The 21,484-nt window shown below is 41.6% G+C and overlaps 1 protein-coding gene across 2 annotated transcripts in view; it reads left to right on the forward strand.

Annotated features, from left to right (window-relative positions):
- Nucleotides 1-5,468: 5,468 nt before the first annotated feature.
- LOC147107742 (uncharacterized) overlaps nucleotides 5,469-21,484 on the forward strand; it is an 83,176-nt gene continuing 67,160 nt past the window's right edge. The window contains exon 1 of one of the 2 annotated variants that reach the window (XM_086007023.1): nucleotides 5,469-5,869. In XM_086007023.1, coding sequence (XP_085863149.1) covers nucleotides 5,862-5,869 — 8 coding nt within the window. In that variant the 5' untranslated portion in view covers nucleotides 5,469-5,861. The remainder of the gene's footprint in view (nucleotides 5,870-21,484) is intronic. The other variant, XM_086007021.1, reaches the window with a different exon arrangement.

Genomic DNA, 21,484 nt, shown 5'->3' on the forward strand with positions numbered 1-21,484 from the left:
AAAGAGTTCGAGTCGTTTGCCAAGGCATGGGATTTCACACATGTCACATCAAGCCCACATTACCCTCAAATAATGGCCTTGCTGAAAAAACTGTCCAGATTGCAAAAACACTCATGGACAAAGCCAAAGCGGACAAAAGAGACCCCTACATCAGTCTCCTTGAGTACCGCAACACTCCGGTTGACAACTTCAAGTCAGCAGCACAGCTGTTGATGAGCCACAGACTTCGCTCAATCCTTCCAAGCACCAACCAGCAGCTGCAGCCAGAGGTCGTCAGCAGCAAGCAAGCGCATGCAAAACGAGTACAGAGACAGCAACACCAAAAAAGATATTATGACAGGTCAGCTAGACTACTGCCGCCGCTGCACAATGGAGAATCCGTCAGAATCCAGGAGTATGACTACTGGAAGCCAGCAGTCATCATCCAGCCAGCTGACACTGAGCGATCGTATCACATCCGCACCCCAGAAGGACAGGTGTACCGCCGCAATCGCAGGCACCTTCTGAACACCAAGGAACAACACCGTCATTCCAATGAGAGGATCAGTTCAACAGAGTGTGATGAACAGAGCAATACACAAAACACATCATACTTACCTGAACCTGAACCTGAACCTGAATTGTTGACCGATTCAGGAGCATGCTCAGTTTCATACCACACAAGGTCGGGACGAGAGGTCAAGCCTAGAGTTATCCTTGACTTACGGAAGAACATAAGAACATAAGAAATAGGAGCAGGAGTAGGCCAATCGGCCCCTCGAGCCTGCTCCGCCATTCAATAAGATCATGGCTGATCTGATCCTAACCGCCAATCTACTATCACAGAACCATCTCCTGAATCTAACAGAATTAGACACACGAAATAGGAGCAGGATCAGGCTACACGGCCCCTGGGCCCACTCCACTACCCACAGGGCCATGTCCGATCCGAACCTGGACTCATGTCCAAATTCCTGCCCGCTCCCCGTAACCCTTAATTCCCTTTACTTCTAGGAAACTGTCTATTTCTGTTTTAAATTTATGTAATGATGTAGCTTCTACAGCTTTTTGGGGCAGCATATTCCATGGACCTACCACCCTCTGAGTGAAGTAGTTCCTCCTCATCTCAGTTTTGAAAGAGCAGCCCCTTATTCTAAGACTATGCCCCCTAGTTCTAGTTTCACCCATCATCGGGAACATCTTCCCCGCATCCACCCGACTTGTGAACTGTCAAAGGGTGTAGGCGGATCGCTGCCTTAAAAAAAAACTGTACATCGTTATTGAAACGTTGCGATGTTTTCAGCGCAAGTTAAATGCTGAGTTTACTTATATGTTTATGCTACCGAGAACATTAGGTAGAAGAAAGGTTTAAAAGTAATGCATAACATTTTACTTTTAAAAGAAAGGGGATGTAATATTTGCATATTGAATTATCATTGGCCCGCAGGCATCTGTAAGGAATACCTATTATAGAAACATAGAAACATAGAAGATAGGAGCAGGAGTAGGCCATTCGGCCCTTCGAGCCTGCTCCGCCATTCAAAGAGATCATGGCTGATCATTCAAATTCAGTACCCTGTCCCTGCCTTCTCCCCATATCCCTTGATCCCTTTAGCCTTAAGAAATATATCCAACTCTTTCTTGAATATACTTAATGAACTGGCCTCCACCGCCCTCTGTGGCAGAGAATTCCACAGGTTCACCACTCTCTGGGTGAAGAAATTCCTCCTCATTTCAGTCCTAAATGGCTTACCCCTTATCCTTAGACTATGACCCCTGGTTCTGGACTCCCCAGCCATCAGAAACATCCTTCCTGCATCTAGTCTGTCCAGGCCTGACAGAATTTTATAGGTTTCGATGAGATCCCCTCTCAATCTTCTAAACTCCAGTGAGTATAAGCCCAATCGACACAATCTCTCCTCATACGTCATTCCTGCCATCCCAGGTATCAGCCTGGTGAATCTTCGCTGCACTCCTTCCATGGCAAGAATGTCCTTCCTCAGATAAGGCAACCAAAACTGCACACAATACTCAAGGTGCGGTCTCACCAAGGCCCTGTACAACTGTAGCAAGACATCCTTGTTCCTGTACTCAAACCCTCTTGCTACGAAGGCCAACATACCATTTGCCTTCTTAACCGCCTGCTGCACCTGCATGCTTACCTTCAGCGACTGGTGCACAAGAACACCCAGGTCTCTTTGCACTTCCCCTTCTCCCAATCTATTGCCATTCAAATAATAAAGTGCCTTCCTGTTTTTGCCACCAAAGTGGATAACCTCACATTTATCCACATTATAGTGCATTTGCCATGTTTCTGCCCAATCACCTAACCTGTCCAAATCGTACTGGAGTTTCATGACATCCTCCTCGCAGCATACCCTCCCACCCAGCTTTGTGTCGTCTGCAAATTTGGAGATATTACATCCAATTCCCTCGTCCAGATCATTAATATATATTGTGAACAGCTGGGGTCCTAGGACCGATCCTTGCGGTACCCCACTAGTCACTGCCTGCCACTCGGAAAATGACCCGTTTATTCCAACTCTTTGCTTTCTGTCCGCCAACCAGTTCTCTATCCAAGTCAATACCTTGCCCCCAATCCCATGTGCCTTAATTTTGCACGCTAATCTCTTATGCGGGACCTTATCGAAAGCCTTCTGAAAGTCCAAATACACCACATCCACTGGTTCTCCCTTATCTATTTTACCAGTTACATCCTCAAAAAATTCCAGTAGATTAGTCAAGCATGATTTACCTTTTGTAAATCCATGTTGACTTTGTTCAATCCTGTCACTGCTTTCCAAGTGCTCTGCTATTACATCTTTTATAATGGACTCTAGCATTTTCCCCACTACCGATGTCAGGCTTACCGGTCTATAATTCCCCGCTTTTTCTCTGCCACCTTTTTTGAATAGTGGGGTAACATTAGCTACCCTCCAATCCATGGGTACTGTTCCAGAATCTATCGAGTTCTGGAAGATGATCAGCAATGCATCTACTATTTCTAGGGCCACTTCCTTAAGTACCCTGGGATGTAGATTATCAGGCCCTGGGGATTTATCGGCCTTCAGTCCCATCAATTTTCCTAACACCATTTCCCTACAAATACTGATTTCTTTCAGTTCCACCCTTTCATCAGACCCTATGTTCCCCGGTATTTCTGGGAGGTTATTTGTGTCCTCCTTTGTGAAGACGGAACCAAAATATGTATTTAGTTGGTCTGCCATTTCTTTGTTCCCCATTATAATTATATTCACATGTGATCACATGTTGAGTTGTCATTGGCCTGCAGGCATCTGTTAGGACTGCTATTGTTCTTGAAGACTCAGGCTAGGGGTCCTAACGCCATCTTTTCCCCACTGTACTGTTATGAGTAAGATCACAGACCTGATGCTTCATAAAAGAGTTTAAACTGTAATACTCCGTTGTCCTGCAATTTATTAGTTTTGTACAAAGTGTGCAAAACAAGACAGATAGGTCTCATGAGCAAGATAAGCTTGGAGAGTGCAGGGAAGGGGTTATGCCTGAGAAATTACGGAAATGTTGGACTAGAGTGGGTGGGAGACTGATAGGAGGTTGAAGGCTGGAAGCTGGTGGGAGGAAGGGGAGGCAATGGCAGAGACAACTGCATGGATAGTGTCAATCATGGAGATGAAGAAATCCATGAGCTACTTACACTTGGTGGTTGACGTGAGAGTGGGGAAGAGGGGATTAAGATGGCAGTTGTTCATGGAAAATAAGAGCCTGTAGTTGTTGTTGCCCTCCAGGATGATCCTATAGTAATATGTGGTCTTGGTTGACAATGAACCATGGTAATGCTAGACAGGGTCAAGTCTGATCTGGGTGACTTATGATTAGTGCATTGTGCGCCAATTATACTCAAATTTGCACGCCCTGACGAAGGGATTAAAGATGGAAGCTATATTGGAGGAGCGACAGGAATGGAAGACAATGATTAATTTACTAGCAACAAGGGCGTCAAAGAGAAAGGCAAGGGAGTAAAACAAGTTCATAGTAGCAAAAGTGCTGTGACATTTAGAGTGCTATAATTGAGAGAGATGTGAATTTATGAGAGGGCGGGGGTGGGGGGGATGTTATTCAATGGGCAGATGCTGAGAATAGTGGGATTGGAGGAGAGTATGAGGATAGGAGTAGTCAAAAGTTGTCCTATCAGTGATCAAGATCTCAGATACAGAGAGACAATGAGGTGGCTGCAGTGTGTACCATCTACAAGATGCACTGCAGCAACTCGCCAAAGCTTCTTCGGCAGCCTCTCCCAAACACGCGACCTCTTCCACCTAGAAAGACAAGGGCAGCAGGCGCATGGGAAAACCAGCACTTCCAAGTTCCCCTCCAATCACACTCCATCCTGACTTAGAAATATATCGGCCGTTCCTTCATTGTCGCTGGGTCAAAATCCTGGAACTCCCTCCCTAACAGCACTGTGGGAGCACATTCACCACGGGGACTGAAGTGGTTCAAGAAGGCAGCTCACCACCACCTTCTCAAGGGCAATTAGGGATAGGCAATAAATGCTGGCCTTGCCAGTGACGCCCACATCCCATAAAACCGAATTTAAAAAAAGATGACTCGAGTGAGGTGGTGTCTAAGGAAATAGGTGGGGAAATGTATATGAGGGGTGAGATTGAGGAAAGATGGGAAGGTGATGAAGTCAGAAAAGAAGGGGCTAGGGAAGTTGAGTTGTCGATTGAAATCATGGAGGTACAGGGGCTGACAGAAGAGAAAGGGGAACGATACTTCTTGGTAAGGAAGTCGACATGGGGGTTGGCAAGTGATAAACAATCAGGAACCACATGGAGCCAATAAGCCACCCAAAAAACTCATTATTAGCAGCAGAGCAAAAGCAGCAAGAAAGTGATCTCAAAAATGTAGAAGTACTAGTTTATGCAAAGCTCGCACTAAAGTCCTCCTAAGGAGTGACATTGTGTTTGGGATTTTTGGCTGCACTTCAATCCCACGCTCCTGATCTTTGGTCACCCAGTGCGGAGGGGAGCGGGCAGATCGGGGGACCTCCTAGTAGGACTGCTCCTAGCCCTGGCCAAAGTGGCCATCCACTGGTCCAGGCAGTGGGAGGTCGAGGGGGTCGTTCGGCCCAACTGCCTGCCTCTCTTCCGCAGCCACGTTCGTGCCCGGGTGGCCATGGAGATGGAGCACGCGGCGTCTGCTGGCACGCTCGAGGCCTTCCGCGACTGGTAGGCGCCGCGGGGACTGGAGTGCATTATCACCACCGGGAACCAAATTTTAATTTAAGTTGTTAAGTTTTATTTTAATGTTTAATTAGTTAGTTTATTTGGTTTAGGGTGCATCCAGAAGAGTTCACTGTGTTTGGAGGTGCATTACATAACCAAGAGTAGTTTTTTTTAAGTTTGCCAAGATGGCTGATTGATTGGTAGGTATCACGTGAAATTCTCGCACCTGAACGGAAGTAGATTTCAGACTGCCAAGTTGTGCTTTTTTAATATATATCTATAGTGGGTGAGGAAAGATTATTCTGTAGTTGTGGGATCGTGCAGGACGTGGGTCTCGTGTATAATAAAAATAATAAAGTATTTGGAGTTGTACAAAATGAGATTGGAATATACAAGAGTTTGGTTTCCTACTTAAAAGTATTGAGACCGTGCAACAAATGAATACGGGACCTCCCCTTCCCTCCCCAATCAAGAAGCTTTGGTTTGCTGACATCAGGTTGCCTTGTTCCGCCCCACTTTAACGTGTGGCAATGTATCTGCTGAGACTTGCGTAGAAAATTAATGGCTGCATAAGCAACGCCCCTACAATACGCATTTAGAAGAAGAAAATATATGTGTTAGTTGCTAAAAACATTTTTGTTTACATGAAAATCCTCGACTAGCATCATAAGGATGTTGAGGTAAGATGAAAGTGGACGGCTTTATTCTCTTAGTTTTACTTCTGGTTTGTACTAGTTGGTATTTTTGTTTTTCTCGGTGCAAAGTTCTATAACTTTCTTTCCCGGAGAAGTTTGCCTCAAATGAAAAAAAATGATTCTATAAACGTTCATTTTCTTTTTCGATATGTATTCTTGTGGTAAAGTAGACAGTCTTAAGAGCTTTCTTTACATGTGAGTTTTAATTTCCTCGACAGATTTGTTGCGCTCAACTGTTCGAACTTCCGTTCAGCTAGCAATAAAAAAAAACCACAGATTGCTCTTTCTTGCAATTTGTACATTGTAATTTTAGTTTTTGTAACTAAGCAAGATGACTTGTGTTACATTTCTCTGTCGACCCCTCCCAGCTCTTAACCTTTTTGCTTTAGTTGTCACAGTATTATTACTTTAACTGGTGCTGAGATCCTTGGTATTCAAAGAAGCTTTTAGCAGGTTATTTTCACATTGCTGACAAAGTAGATAGAATGTAAGGGGAAACATGTTAATTCATGAAAAATCTACACTTTTAATCTGTAGATAACAAATTTAATATGCAGTTTAATAATCCATTATTTTAGATGGTTCCCCAGCATAGGAGTTAAATAAATTCCGAATGAATGTGTGAATATTTAAAGTTTTAGCATAATTATTTTTGACAATATAAGGGAAAATTGATTATTTTTAAGCAATACAATATATAACATTTTAAACATGTAAACAAGAATTTGTACCATCTTGGCAGGAACTTCCATCTACTGAATTCAGTTCATAGTCCTAAGTACAGTATTACAATGGATGGCATTTCTGTACTTGTCCTGCAAGTCAATCCTTTACTGTTTTTATGTTTTAAATATGTTGGCTCGAGGCAGGGTGGGAATGGAGCTTTCTGTTGAACTCTCATTGCTGTTGGAGGAATACATTCCATAGCCCTGTTTCCATTTGTGATGTCACTGGAGGGAAACAGTAATGTCACGGCAAGGGAAGCTTTATGAAAAAAGTAAAAGCTTGTTCCTGAGCTGCCTCTGACTAGCAGTTCAAAACTACCCTGAAAGGCAACAATTGCTGACAAGATGCAAGGATCTGTACAGATGTAAGAAAATGGGCACTTTGGGTAAATTCAGTTTCTTCTCATGCATATACTAATTCAGTAATTTTTTAAACAAATGTTAAAAGCTTATTTTGTTTATAAAAGATTCATAGCTGTCTTGGCTTAATTAGTAAATGCACCTCTTGAGTGTGAGACTGAACTGCACAAATCCAAGTTTGATCCTTGATCTGTGCAGAGATAGCTGACTCCAACCAGGAGGTACAATAATTGGGCATAGTGCCTCTGTTAATCAGGAGGAGAGTTCACTCCTGATTTGCTATCCAGTGACTGGAAAGTGAGTCTGTATGGATGTTCCAGGTGAAGGCAGAATCGGGCTCTGCTATAGTGTCACCACAATTGAATAGCCAACCGACACTTCCTGGGGAAGGTACTGGAGGTACACTTTTTTTTCTCTTTCTTTCTCTGCAAGGCATCATAGACGATTCTCTGACCAAGACGTGCAAACTGATAATATAGATTTCAATAAACACTTATAGGAAATGTAATCCATCTTCAACTAACCCATTCTACGGCTTCTAATGTTGATTTATATGCTTCTGGCATTAATACTAAAGTCACTCTGGGCAAGATTCTGAAGCTTACTTTTTTAATTAGTCGCGCTCAAGTTTTTTTGCTCAGAAGTCTTGAACTGTGCACCTTGGGGCCAATGACAATTTTATTTTGAGTTCTACAGATGAGTGAAAATTGTAGCAAATACCTTGTTTTAATTTCTTGAAGTGGGTGGGGGGGATGAATTAGAAATTTCTGATGCCTCCCCTAAATTAATTTTTGATTTGATGGCTGACATGTAGCATTCGGAAGCTAAGTTTAAAAAAAGGTTCATGCAAAGCCATACATAGAATGGCACAGCTATCTGTGAATTGAGAAATCAGTAACCGCTATGAATTTTTAGGCATAATATCAACTACAATTGTGCTAAATTGAGGCTTGATGCAATTTTTATTCCCAAGAGCTGCCTTTCTGTCATCCTCGCTTCCCCCCCATCCCCACATTGATTTAGTTGAGATCAAAAACTCTTGTAAGAAATCAGTGGGTGTCAATCCATGTACGAACACTTTGTTTGCACCAATACATTAGCATTGCTTAGTAACTAATCTTTCCAGTGCTCACTTGTTTCACAGTATGTTTAAATGAAAATTGCTAGTAGTGAAGAAGCATCTACCTAATTCACAGCTGGGCTGCAATGAAATTCTTAAGTAAGCATTAGATGTTTGTAGAGGGAAGAGCATAATTGCAATAACTTGCTGGACAGCAACTAGTAAATTACAAGATGTCAGTCCAGCAAAGGGCTTCAGTAACATGGTGAAGATGAAGTTTTATTTATATTTCTTAGGATTTTTGCCTCAAATTCGCAAGTCATCTTCGACTGTTCTTCCTAGGCCTCCGTGATTCTGCAGTCGTGGAACTGGCCACAGAATTGCTGTCCCACTGTGTAATCGGGCTTTCATTGGTGTTCACTTACCTTTTCGTAAAAAAAAATTAAAACAAATTGCTTCTGGTTTTAGAATGTCACATATTTCCAATCAGACTTAAATTATAGCAAAAGGTGATGGAAAAATTATAAGAAGGTCTTCCCCTGAAAGCAAAGTCCCTGCTCTTCCAGAAACAGTTTTCAGCACTTTAATGTGAACTCTGGATAACTTTTACATATGGAAGAATTTGTTGCTGCTTTTACTGCACTTTAAAGGTCATTTGTCTGGTAACTTAGTGATTTCATGTGTTTTGTTGGTTTATACATAGAATAACATTCATCCCAGCCATTCCATGTCGGGTGTTTAGAACTATTTGATCGCATGGAGGTTAATCACATTTGCGTGCCAGGGTCTCGTATCCCTTCAACTCCTTTTTCATCATCCACCTAGCCAATTTAATCTTGAATGCTGGCTTAGTTTCTGCTTCAGTAATTAACCCTGGAAGTGAATTCCACAGCCTGTCAAGTCTGTGTGAAGAACCTTCTCCTGCCCTCTGTTCTAAATCTCTTGCATTTATCTTGTATCTATGGGTTCTTGTTCTTAAAACCTTAATTACTGTAAAAAGTGTGCTTCTATCTACCCTGTCCCATCCTTTCATAATTGTATATTGCTGTGTAATTTGCATTGATCTAATTGAAAAAAGACCCAATTTTTCAAGTCTTTTTTCGTATTTCTATTTCCTCATACCAGCCAGCATCCTGGTGAACCTGTGTTGTGCCCCCTCTAACATCTTAATGTCTTTCCTTCAGTGTAGAGCCCAATACTACACACAGTACTCTAACTGAGGTCTTATTAAGGTTTTATATAGGCTTATTATTACCTTTTTGGCTTTTAATATATATCTCTTGATAGCAAGCCTATGATATTTTTTGATATATATATGACTTGGGTTTACAGGGCATAATTTCAAAGTTTGCAGATGACACGAAACTCGGAAATGTAGCTAACAGTGAGGAGGAAAGTAATAGACTTCAGGAGGACATGGGCAGACAGACACATGGCAGATGAAATTTAACACAGCAAAGTGTGAATTGGTTTATTCAGGTAGGAAGAATGAGGAGAAACAATATAAACTAAATGGTACAATATTAAAATGAGTGCAGGAACAGACACCTGGGGGTGTATGTGCACAAATCTTTGAAGGTGGCAGGACAAGTTGAGAAGGCTGTTAAAAAGGCATATGGAATCCTTGGCTTTATAAACAGATTCAATAATAACTTTCAAAAGGGAATTGGATAAATACTTGAAGGGGAAAAATTTGCAGAGTTATGTGGAAAGAGGAGGGGAGTAGGACTAGTTGGATAGCTCTTTCAAAGAACCAGCACAGACACAATGGGCTGAATGGCCTCCTGTATCATTCTATGATTCTATTAGCTTTTATTTTTAACAGCATTATCAATCTGAGGTGCTACCTTTAATGTTCTGTGGACCTGTACATTCAAGTTCCTTTGCTGTTCCACAGCACCAAGCCTACTTCCATTCTGAGTACAATTACTGCTGATTTTAAAAAACCAAAATGCAGCACCTCATCCTTGCATTAAATTCCATCTGCCACCTTTTAGCCTATTTTCCCCCTCTTCTCAATGGCCCGTATTTTCCGGGCGGAGGCCTGCGATCTGGAAAAATCTGCGCCCTTACCAGGGGGCTCCTGGGACGCACACGCTTCCGCTCCTGAGCCTCTCCAAACTTGAAGTGCGCAGGGCCCACGTATCCCAGGGCCGCATGTAGTTCGCAGCGTTACTGGGATCACGTGGGCCATGGGGAGCCAATCACAGAAGGCCTGTCAAATATATGAATGGAGATCACCCCAAAAACAGTCAAACATTAAATAAATTTTAAAAATCACATTTTTAAAATGACTTGAAATTACAATAAATTAAGTATTTTAAACAAATGTTACGGGGCTAAAAATAAACTTAATTTTTTTTAAAGTATTTTTAAATGATAAATCAGTGAAAATGTTTTTTTATTTTTTTAAAACTTTTTTTCAACTCTTACCCTGGATTGAAAGGGTTTTCTGCAGGCAGAGGGTCTCCAAAAAGCAGAACTATCCGCCCGCAGACGCCCTTCTCCAGGGCAGCCGGAGGATCTGTCAAGACCATTCTTGACAGATCGGAAATGCCGGTTTTCAGCGCATGCGCTATGCATGCCTGAAACCAGCATTTCCGATGTCCTACGGGTGGGTACACAGCCCGTACCCACCCATAGGGATCGGAATATCTGGGCCAATATCTCTTTGCAGTTTCCTGTGATCTTCTAAAGAATTAACTATATATCCTGTTTTGGTATCATCTGAAAATGCTGACCCCATTTTGCCCTAGGCCTACATTCAAGTCATTGATGTATGCAGTGAACAGAAGTAGCCCCATAACTGAACCCTGAGGGATATCGTTGCCCACTTCAGGCCACTCTGAAATGCTGTCCTTAACTCCTAATCTTTGTTCCTCGCAGTCAATGTTTAATGTAGGAGAAGGTTTAATGCTATGCTTAATAGGTCTTCACATTGAATCTAATTTATTTTTTCCCCTATGTAAGGAAATTTATATTTCAATTTTTTTCTTTTGTATAAAAGTAGCCAAGTTTTATATTGAAATTTCTGCTTGCATTTATTAAAGCTATTCGTATTTGGTACAATGATTCAGTTGAAGTTTAATTGTAATTGGAGCTGGTTTATTTTTTGATTTAGTTTTTCAATAAAAATTGCTAGATTACTTGCTATAGGAAGTGGTTTCCTGCCATAAAATCTACAGAATTTGGTTGAGGTGTCACAGAAATTCTCGAGGCCCTGTATGTCGGGGAAAAATGATTTTGATCACTTAAGTTGAACCAATGTTTAGATCACTTGATGTCTCTAACTTCCTACAACCCTCTGAGAACTCTGCCATCTTCCAATTCTGGCCTCTTGTGCATTCCGAATTTCTTCACCCCACCATTGGCGGCCGTGCCTTAAGCTGTCTAGGTCCTGAGCTCTGGAATTCCCTCCTGGGACCTTGCTGCCTCTGCACCTCTCTTCCTTTTTAAGATGCTCCTTAAAACATACCTCTTTGATCAAGCTTTTGGTCACTTGTCCTAATGTCTCCTTTGGCTCAGTGTCAATTTTTGTCTGGTTACGCACCTGCGAAACATCTTGGGACATTCTGCAATGTTAAAGGTGCTATATACATGCAAGTTGGTGTTCCCTTGATTGAAAGAACACGTGACAAATGATGCAATGTCACTTTCATGATGGATGATGCAGAAGACTTTTATTAGTGAATAATATACAAAAATATTTCCTATGTTATTATGTGCAAGTGCATCCTTGAAGGGAAAGAAAAAAGGCTTAATGCAGATAGTGTTAGGATGATTTGGCATCTTGTGATATAAACTTCATTGTTGCCTCGATATAATTTATTATGTTACATTCAAGTTTGTCAAGTGCCACTGTGGTCAGACAGAATTAGCTGGCTTGCACATAAGTAATCAGTAGACAATTGAGCAGATAGATTCAAGAGGCTTTACCGTGTTATCATTCTAATGAAGCAGGACGTTGTTTGTAGTACCAGCATTTAATTTCTATATTAATGGAGATGATGGTCATTGGATTCAATTCTGAATTACAGTTCGATGGAGTACAACTTTTATATTAAAAAAAACCTGTTACACCAGGTTTAAAAGTTAGATGTACATTGTCAAGAAACCAACAATGCAATTTATTGGTATCTAAGTTAATTAACTTCAGAGTTAATAGTATATCCATAGGTGTAACCATCATTATTGTTCCCTATATACCTAAACAGACAAGTGCCAGAGAAATGTTTTTCTTTTAGTTTTAGGTGTCCCTCCCTTTTAAATGCATATTGCATCATAAGTTGGTATGTTTGCTCATAAGTGTACAGTCGGTGGAAATTATTTAAGTGCATTACTCCACATATAGCTTAGTGTTGAGTTATTCTCAGCAAAGTTCTTGATGCCTCTCAACAGGACTCAATATTGAGGCTAGGAACAAACACCAAGCCCAGTTGTTGACAGGTTTGTATTCTATAGAATGGGCACAAACCATATCTCTGAACATATTGGAATTAAAACTATACTTTATACTTGTAAATTTATTTGTGGCTGTTTATAACATAGTTACATGCAAAGCTTTGAGTATGAGAGTGTATATTTTGGCCATGAAATCCATTCACTGGCTTTTTCGCAAAGTAATTTCAGCTGTAGTCAGTTGTTAAGTACAGATAGTTATGTGCTGCAGAAGAAGTAAATATTGGCCCAGAAATTCGGGTCCCAACGCGTGAGCACACACTGGGTACTCACGCGTGGACCCAATGGAAGTGCCGGTTCCTTGCATGCGCGGGAAACCGGCACTTCCGATCCTCTGAACGAAGGGGTTCAGAGGTCAAACGCGTGTGCGCGGGAGTCTGCGCATGCGCTTTGAACTTACGTTTTTTTTTACAGGTTTTTCCGTGAGGGTAAGTTTAGATTTTAGAAATGTAAAAACTAGGCCTAAGGACTGCATTTTAAAAGGTAAGTGGTCAATTAATTAAAATTAAAACATTTTTTCCACAGGTTTGTTATTTTTAAATACTTTAAAGCAAGGTAAGTTTATTTTTAGCCCTTTTTTTATAAAATTATTTTTTTCAAAAATTTAAGTTATTGTTTAAAGTAGTTATTTAATGTAATTTATAGTTTATTTAAAAAGTGTGATTTTAAAAAAAAATAAATAAAAAATAAATAAATTTATTTGAAGGTTAACTACTGTTTTGGGCCCTCAGCATTCATAAGTTTTGACAGGTCTTTCTGTCTCAATCTTATGAATGGGCTTTTCCCTCCTCCGATTGGCTGCCCATGGCTCACGTGATCCCAGGGGACGCCCCTGGGACACGCCAGCACAGCACGCCGGCCTCTGGGCCAGGCACCGGAGAGCCCAGGCCCAGAGCTCAACTGCCGGCGCAGGCCCAGAGCTCAACTGCCGGCGCGCTAGGTAAGTGTAGGTCGGGGGCTTGCACCCGCGGGTAGCCCCCGACCCGAATTTCTGGGCCAAAGTACTTTATAATGCAGTCCAAGTCTCGTGCAGTAATGTTAATCCAAAGCTCTGCATAAACTTATCCTGCTTGATCTAAAGTGAATGTTTTTGAAGTTAATGCTGTAGACTATTTGATGACACACAATTTATTTCACCAGACATCTTCTCTAGTCTATATCATTTTGCTCTGTATCTTGGGGTGTTCCCAAGCATTGAGGCTTATTTGTGCAACAGAATTTCAGAGCGCCAAATAAGGAACAAAGAAAAGATGATGTAAAAATTCTATATTTTTTGTGGGATTCCAGATGTGTTTCTAATTAGATGCTTAATCCTTCAGTGAGTGAGGGCACACTATATTGTAAAATGGGATATTGCAGGTTCTTCTGCACTGTGAAAGTGTTTTGTTCTCTCCATTCAGAGAACGGAGGAAATGGACCGAGAATTTCTTGGAACCTTTTGGGGTTACTCTGACGTAAGAGCAGCATTGTGCATTTGTTTTTCATCCCAAAGAAATTTGTGGGTAACTGATTTACGCTGGTTTTATGTATGAATTTCCACAATTGTTAGTGCCACTTCTGAGAGACGTCCGCCAACACACTCCTACTCATTCACATGCAGACAGAGCTTTGTAAAAGTTTCATGAATTTACGGGAGTAATGTGCTGGCATAGATTTATGCACAAAAGTATAGAGACAGCACGGCCAAAAGTCACCTGATTACTAAGATTTCTAGAGTTTGGTCGTGATTTTCTTCAAATTTTTTTTTTTTTTTTTTAAATTTCTTGCTGAGACCTGCACTATAGTTAACCAAAGTACTATCAGTCTTGGTACACTTGACACCTGCCCCCCTCCCCAGTGTTCAGAAGGTTTAAGCAGCTGGAATGACCTTCCCATTGCAGAAATCCCTGTTCCGCAAAATAATGCGCAGTAAAGGCAAGCGGCTCTGAGAAGGAGACAGCAGCCACTTGCTATTACCCCTATTGGTGGCACTGCATGTGGCACTTCTGATTAGGCACTTTACAGCCTCCGGACTCAACATAGAGTTCAACAATTTCAGATCATAACCTCGGCCCCTATTACATTTTTGCTTATATTTTATCCACATCTTTGTTTTGGCCCTTTTCCCCCCTCCCTTTTTTCTCTCCCACATGGCAGCTGTCTCCCATTCTGCCAGAACATTTCACACCTAATCTAGAGCCGTCTTTTGTCTCCACTAGTCCTATCACCATCTCGTCTGGTTTTGAATACCTCTTAATGTCTCTCCACTTCTTTTGTTCTCTCCCAGCCCTGCCTTTCAATCTATTTCATTTCCTTTCCAGTTTTGAAAAAGGGTTAAACCCGCAACGTTGACTCTATTTTCTCTCTACGGATGTTGCCTGGCCTGCTGAGTTTTTCCAGCATTTTCTGCTGTTGTTATAGTCTATTTATCCCTGGTTAAGCTCCGTATCTCATCACCCACAATATGGGAATGCAGTGATTTTTTTTTCTAAATCTTCAATTAAATGCATTGAAATGACAGCCCTGCTTAATTTAACTTGAATCTTGCAGTTCTGAGGAAGTTGATCATGACATGCAGTCAAACTCATTCACTGAACTTCATTGTCCTGATGTGCTGTAAAACATGCCATTTCAGCAAAGCATACAGATCCCTTTTCAAGCACTCAATTTCAATTTCAATTTCAATTTTATTGGTCACATAACTAAATACAAGAAGTGTAATCTAGTCAGTGAAATGTTTTTTTTCTTGACGAGCCGAGAACACCAAGCAGCAAGAACACTTAGCTGCCTGGTACACACGGAGCTTGCAAGGACGGCAGCCATCTTCATCGGCGCCATCACAAAAAAACACATACCAACATATACACGCATACATACTTTAAATATAAATAAAGCAGACATAAAATAAATAAAAGACATAAAAAGACAGCACATAAAATGAACAAGCAATAATGTAAAAAAAAGTAATTTCTACAGTAATTACATTGATATTTCTACCCAGGCTTCTAGAATAATCTCTGGTTACAGGGTGGCCGCACTGAGAGAGCATCGTGAGGAACTCACAACTTATAATTAAATAAAATTAATTAATTAATTAAATTAAATAAAGTGCCCCCTCAGGCTTTCTCGATGTTTCCATCTTGGTCTCTCTCGATGTTTTTTCTCTCGCTCTCGCTCGCTCGCTCTCTCTCTCGCGCTGTTTCCTCTCAGTTTCTTCCACACACCTGGCCTGCACGTTACCCCTGGCTGTCCAACTTGGCGTCCTGGTAACCGGGTTCTGCTCCAGCTCTCATCCTTCAAACTGTCACTCCAGCTCTCGACCTTCAAACTCAAGCTGCTGTTTTGATATGTTCACCCATATCCCCCCTCTAACAGCTGTAAAACTTTGCTGTGTAATTGGTGGGCATTTACCTCAACCCTGTGCCAGCAATGAGGGTAATAGTCGCAGCGGATGATCTGTCACGATGACGGATCGCAAGTTCGGGATTTAGCGCATGCGCGAGATTGCAAATTCTGCCCCGCTATGTTTACCTATCCAGGGAACTGATGGGACTTGCTGTAGGAACCATTATGTGGAACTTTAATCAGCAGATAACTGGCTAAGAAAACAAAGTTTAGTTACAAATGTTACATTTTCAGTGTTTGTCGTCAGAAAGCAAATGATAGGTATTTACAGACTGTTACATTTCACACTTTCAGTTTTGTATTCATTTAGACTTGCTTCCTCTGACCTGATAAACCAAACAACTATGGTAAAGGAAGGGGAAAGCATTAATTGTCCTGAATTTTTATGGGTATGAACTGTCTGCCTTGATTGGAAGCTGGACTGTAAACCTCCTAATTGATCCAAGCAGCAGGGTTTTGCAAGTATTTCCCTTTTTATTTCTCAATTGGGGTATTAAAGTAACTTTACTGTAATGAGGTTTGTTAACATTGGTGCTAGATTCTCCTCATTCTCAGTAACTGAGTAATACTAAAATTCCCACAGAGAAGCAAGGCTTGGAATGATTAAGGTGTGGAGATGCCGGAGTTGGACTGGGGTGGACAAATGTAAGAAGTCACACGACACCAGGTTATAGTCCAACAGCTTTATTTGAAATCACAAGCTTTCGGAGCGCTGCTCCTTCTTCAGGTGAAGTGGAGAAATGCATAAAGACACAGCTTATATAGTCAGAGAATCATGTCAGATGTTTACAGGTAACCTTTCCAACTGCCATTTATCACACCTCGGCAGAGAGATAATCACAGCAGTCAAAGGTGTGAATGGTGTCCAAACAGGTCAGTCAGGGAAACATTACATCAAAGAACAATGAGGTGGGGTCACAAGGGGTCAAATATTGCAGATGCTGGGGTCTGTATGAAAAACAAAAAAACAGACAAAAAACATTTTTTTTGGCTGGAAATCACAGCAGGTCCGGCCGCATCTGTGTAGAGAGAACAAGCCAATGTCGACTCGAGTCTGGATGACCCTGCGTCAGGTGGGGTTACATGTAGCGTGACATGAACCCAAGATCTCGGTTGAGGCCGTCCTCATGGGTGCGGAACTTGGCTATCAGTTTCTGCTCGACGATTTTGCGTTGTCGTGTGTCTCGAAGGCCACCTTGGAGAATGCTTACCCGAAGATCGGAGGCTGAATGTCCTTGACTGCTGAAGTGTTCCCCGACTGGGAGGGAACACTCCTGCCTGGTGATTGTTGCGCGGTGTCCGTTCATCCGTTGTCGCAGTGTCTGCACGGTCTCGCCGATGTACCATGCTCCGGGGCATCCTTTCCTGCAACGTATGAGGTAGACAACGTTGGCTGAGTCACATGAGTATGTACCATGTACCTGGTGGGTGGTGTCCTCACGTGTGATGATGGTATCTGTGTTGATGATCTGGCATGTCTTGCAGAGGTTGCTGTGGCAGGGTTGTGTGGTGTCGTGGTCGCTGTTCTCCTGAAAGCTGGGTAATTTGCTGCGAACGATGGTCTGTTTGAGGTTAGGCGGCTGTTTGAAAGCGAGTAGTGGAGGCGTGGGGATGGCCTTAGCGAGGTGTTCGTCATCGATGACATGTTGAAGGCTGCGAAGAACATGGCGTAGTTTCTCCGCTCCGGGGAAGTACTGGACGACGAAGGGTACTCTGTTGGTTGTGTCCTGTGTTTGTCTTCTGAGGAGGTCTATGCGATTTTTCGCTGTGGCCCGTCGGAACTGTCGATCGACGAGTCGAGCGTCATATCCCGTTCTTACAAGGGCGTCTTTCAGTGTCTGTAGGTGTCCATCGTGTTCCTCCTCGTCTGAGCAGATCCTGTGTATTCGCAGGGCTTGTCCATAGGGGATGGCTTCTTTAACGTGGTTAGGGTGGAAGCTGGAGAAGTGAAGCATCGTGAGGTTGTCCGTGGGCTTGCGGTAGAGTGAAGTGCTGAGGTGTCCGTCTTTGATGGAGATTCGTGTGTCCAGGAATGAGACTGATTCTGAGGAGTAGTCCATGGTGAGTTTGATGGTGGGATGGAACTTGTTGATGTTATCGTGTAGTCTTTTCAGTGATTCTTCGCCGTGGGTCCATAGGAAGAAAATGTCGTCGATGTATCTGGTGTATAGCGTTGGTTGGAGATCCTGTGCAGCGAAGAAGTCTTGCTCGGACTTGTGCATGAAGATGTTTGCGTATTGGGGTGCGAATTTGGTCCCCATGGCTGTTCCGTGTGTTTGGGTAAAGAACTGGTTGTCGAAGGTGAAGACATTGTGGTCAAGGATGAAGCGGATGAGTTGTAGGATGGCGTCTGGAGATTGGCTGTTGTTGGTGTGGAGTACTGAGGCTGTCGCAGCGATGCCGTCATCGTGGGGGATACTGGTGTAGAGTGCCGAGACGTCCATCGTGGCGAGGAGTGTTCCTGGTTCAACTGGTCCGTGGGTGCTGAGCTTCTGTAAGAAGTCTGTAGTGTCGCGACAGAAGCTGGGGGTTCCCTGTACGATGGAATGATTAAGATGTACCTGGATCCAAACGATTAGTGAATGATCGAGAGACTCAGTTTTCTCTCTACCTGTAAAGCCACTAGACTGCTGATGGAGTTTGATCTGCTCGTTCATTCACTGTTACTGGCTTATCCCTTGAAATACTAACTGGATATTTTTTGTAATATTTGTAATTAAATCTTTTACAACGCACACCTACAATGATCCCAAGCAGCAGAGCATTCTACATGTGCAAAATAAAACTTCTTATTACTGCCCTCCAACCCCATGGCGGACAGAGGCAGGCACAGGATTAATTGAAGGTATGCTGATTTAACCATTTCAGGAGGAATAAGAGTGATTTGATGTCATTGATATAAAACCACAGAACAGTTTCAATGGAGGGTCACGCTCAAAAATTATTTTAGTTATTTAGATAATCCGATAATCTGTTTAAACATTTGTTAACGCAGGCTAGAAATTACTTTGTGATTTGCTCAACATCCTCGTGTTAAATTCCTTTTGCTATTTTAGGAGGGGTTAACCTATTTAAAATAAATTAGAATAGAAGACACAAAAAAGTCATTCAAATGCAGCTCCAGCTTTAAGCATTTGTATCTTGCAGTATTACTGTTCTGGCCCAATCTACATCTCCCTTTTTTATTGAATGTGTTCCCTGATGCACACAGGTAAAGTAGTTGTGCCCATATCAAATGTTTATTCCCCCCCCCCCCCCCAAACCAAGTGTGCTAGTGCTATGCATGGTGGGGTCAGTTGGCCTGTTTGCAGAAAAATGATTAATAAAATATTAAATGTTGAACTTTAATTTACAAAAACTTAAAAGGATTTGAAGTATTGTTGGATGTAATAATTATTTGAGAAAATATTTGCAACATTAAAAGGCAATGGCACAGTGCCTTAAAACTGGATATCTGGCCTGCATTCGAAATCTTTAAAAAAAATCAGTATTTTTAAATGTATATGTACACACACTTTTTCGATCCTATGCACTTATACATTTGTCAATTCTATATGTTGCCCATTCTTGGTGTCAGATGTCAAAGTTACACTTAAGAGCATCTTGCAGTGGGTCAAACTCTGTGTTCCAGCCAATGCATCTGCTTAAAGACAGTGAGCAGACGAGACAGTCTGAGAAAAAGATAATGTAAGTTAAAGTAGTTTCATTTTTTCAGTGATGCTTGGGAACAGTTTTGCTTTATGTCCCAACAGCAGCATTTAGCCTAAAGTTGCATTATATAAAACGATTGTGTTGTATGATATAAAGCTCCTATCATTTATAAAAATGTTTTCACTAGCTCACCATGAGGAATATCACAGGAAATTTTCCATATTTTATAAAAGCTTTTGCAGGAACATAGCAAAAATCTTCTAGGAATTGGGGTATAAACCATAAAACACAGCCCATTGACATTAATGATTTTATGCTGGGATGGGGAAAGCAGAAACAAACAAAAAATAATAAGCCCTTGGGGTTTCGTCGCATCCGCAGCTGCAAAATGGATAAATATTAAGGATTTGTATCTACTTGGGGCTGCTTTGAAACTACTCAAACTCGTTTCACAGAGCCCTTGTTGTCATCCGCAAGCGTCTAAACCCATGAAGGTTGAAATGGATTGGCTTCACACTTGAGTCAGTGTTGAATAGATTTTTTTTATATAACTACATTTGATCAATTTTTAAAAGGCAATCAAAATTTTGATCACATCAATTAGTACAGCAAATTTCAAAATCTATTTTTATTTCTACATATTGTGCTAAAATGAAAGAAATTGGGTCGAGGGACTGAATAGTTTTTGTGTAAATTACCTTTTTTATGGCAAATGTATAAATCTAAAAATATTCTACTGAGACATTTGGCAAAATTTTAATGTCATAACTCCCATGCGCCAGAGGAAATTCTGTTTGGATATTCATAAGAACATAAGAATTAGGAGTAGGCCAATTGGCCCCTCGAGCCTGCTCCGCCATTCAATAATATCATGGCTAATCTTTGACCTTAACTTCACTTTCCCGTCCGATCCTCATGACCCTTGATTTCTACTAGAGTCCAAAAATCTATCTATCTCAGCCTTGAATATACCCAATGACTCGGCATCCACAACCCTTTGGGGTAGAGAATTTCAAAGAATCACAACCCTCTAAGTGAAGAAATTCCTCCTCATCTCCGTCTTAAAAGGCCAACCCCTTATCCTGAGACTATGCCCCCTAGTTCTGGACTCTCCAGCCAGGGGAAACAATCTCAGCATCTACCCGGTCAATCCCCCTCAGAATCTTGTATGTTTCAATGAGATCACCTCTCATTCTTCTAAACTCCAGAGTGTATAGGCCCAATCTACCCAAATCTATTCCATCCACTGGGATTTGCTGAGTATTTATTTAATCTTCTTCCTTTTCTTCAGAGCCTTTTATGCTGGAATAACATTAGTTGAGGGAATTTTATTGTGGCTTATGGTCATTCCCCACTTCTCACATTATGGCTGCAGAATCCTCAGTGGCAAATAACGAGATTTAGGACATACCTAGTGCTAGGTACTTGCTCTACTTTTATCATCATCAAAGACCCTACCCACCCCAGCCACGGTTTGTTCGCCCCCCTGCCATCTGGGAGACGCTACAGATGCATTCGCACTCGTACGATCAGATTTAGGAACAGCTTCTTTCCCAGGGCTGTCATCCTACTGAACTCTACAAATAAACTCTAAAGCCTGCACATCTGCCAATGCACTTTATTACGTTTATATGTTTATGTATTACAAGCCAAATGAATGTTGAATGTTAAATGTCTTAATCAAAATGTACACTCTCGGGAGCCGCAAGCCTACATTTCGTTGTACTGCACTTGTGCACTAACAATGACAATAAAGTTGATTATTATTATTATTACATATAGTCAACTTAGTACTGAATCCACTCCAGTTTTGATATGAATCACCATAGATTAGAGATGTATTTATATTGGAACATTCTTGCATTGTGAAATTGATCATCTGGTGAAACTAGAAAAACTACAAAATTAACTACTCTGGGTAGGCATTGCTATTGCTTAAAGAAAATTCATGCTAACATTGGA

This window comes from Somniosus microcephalus, chromosome 14, assembly GCF_052327205.1.
Source record: "Somniosus microcephalus isolate GS21.2 chromosome 14, FLI_Smic_1.0, whole genome shotgun sequence".
NCBI lineage: Eukaryota > Metazoa > Chordata > Chondrichthyes > Squaliformes > Somniosidae > Somniosus > Somniosus microcephalus.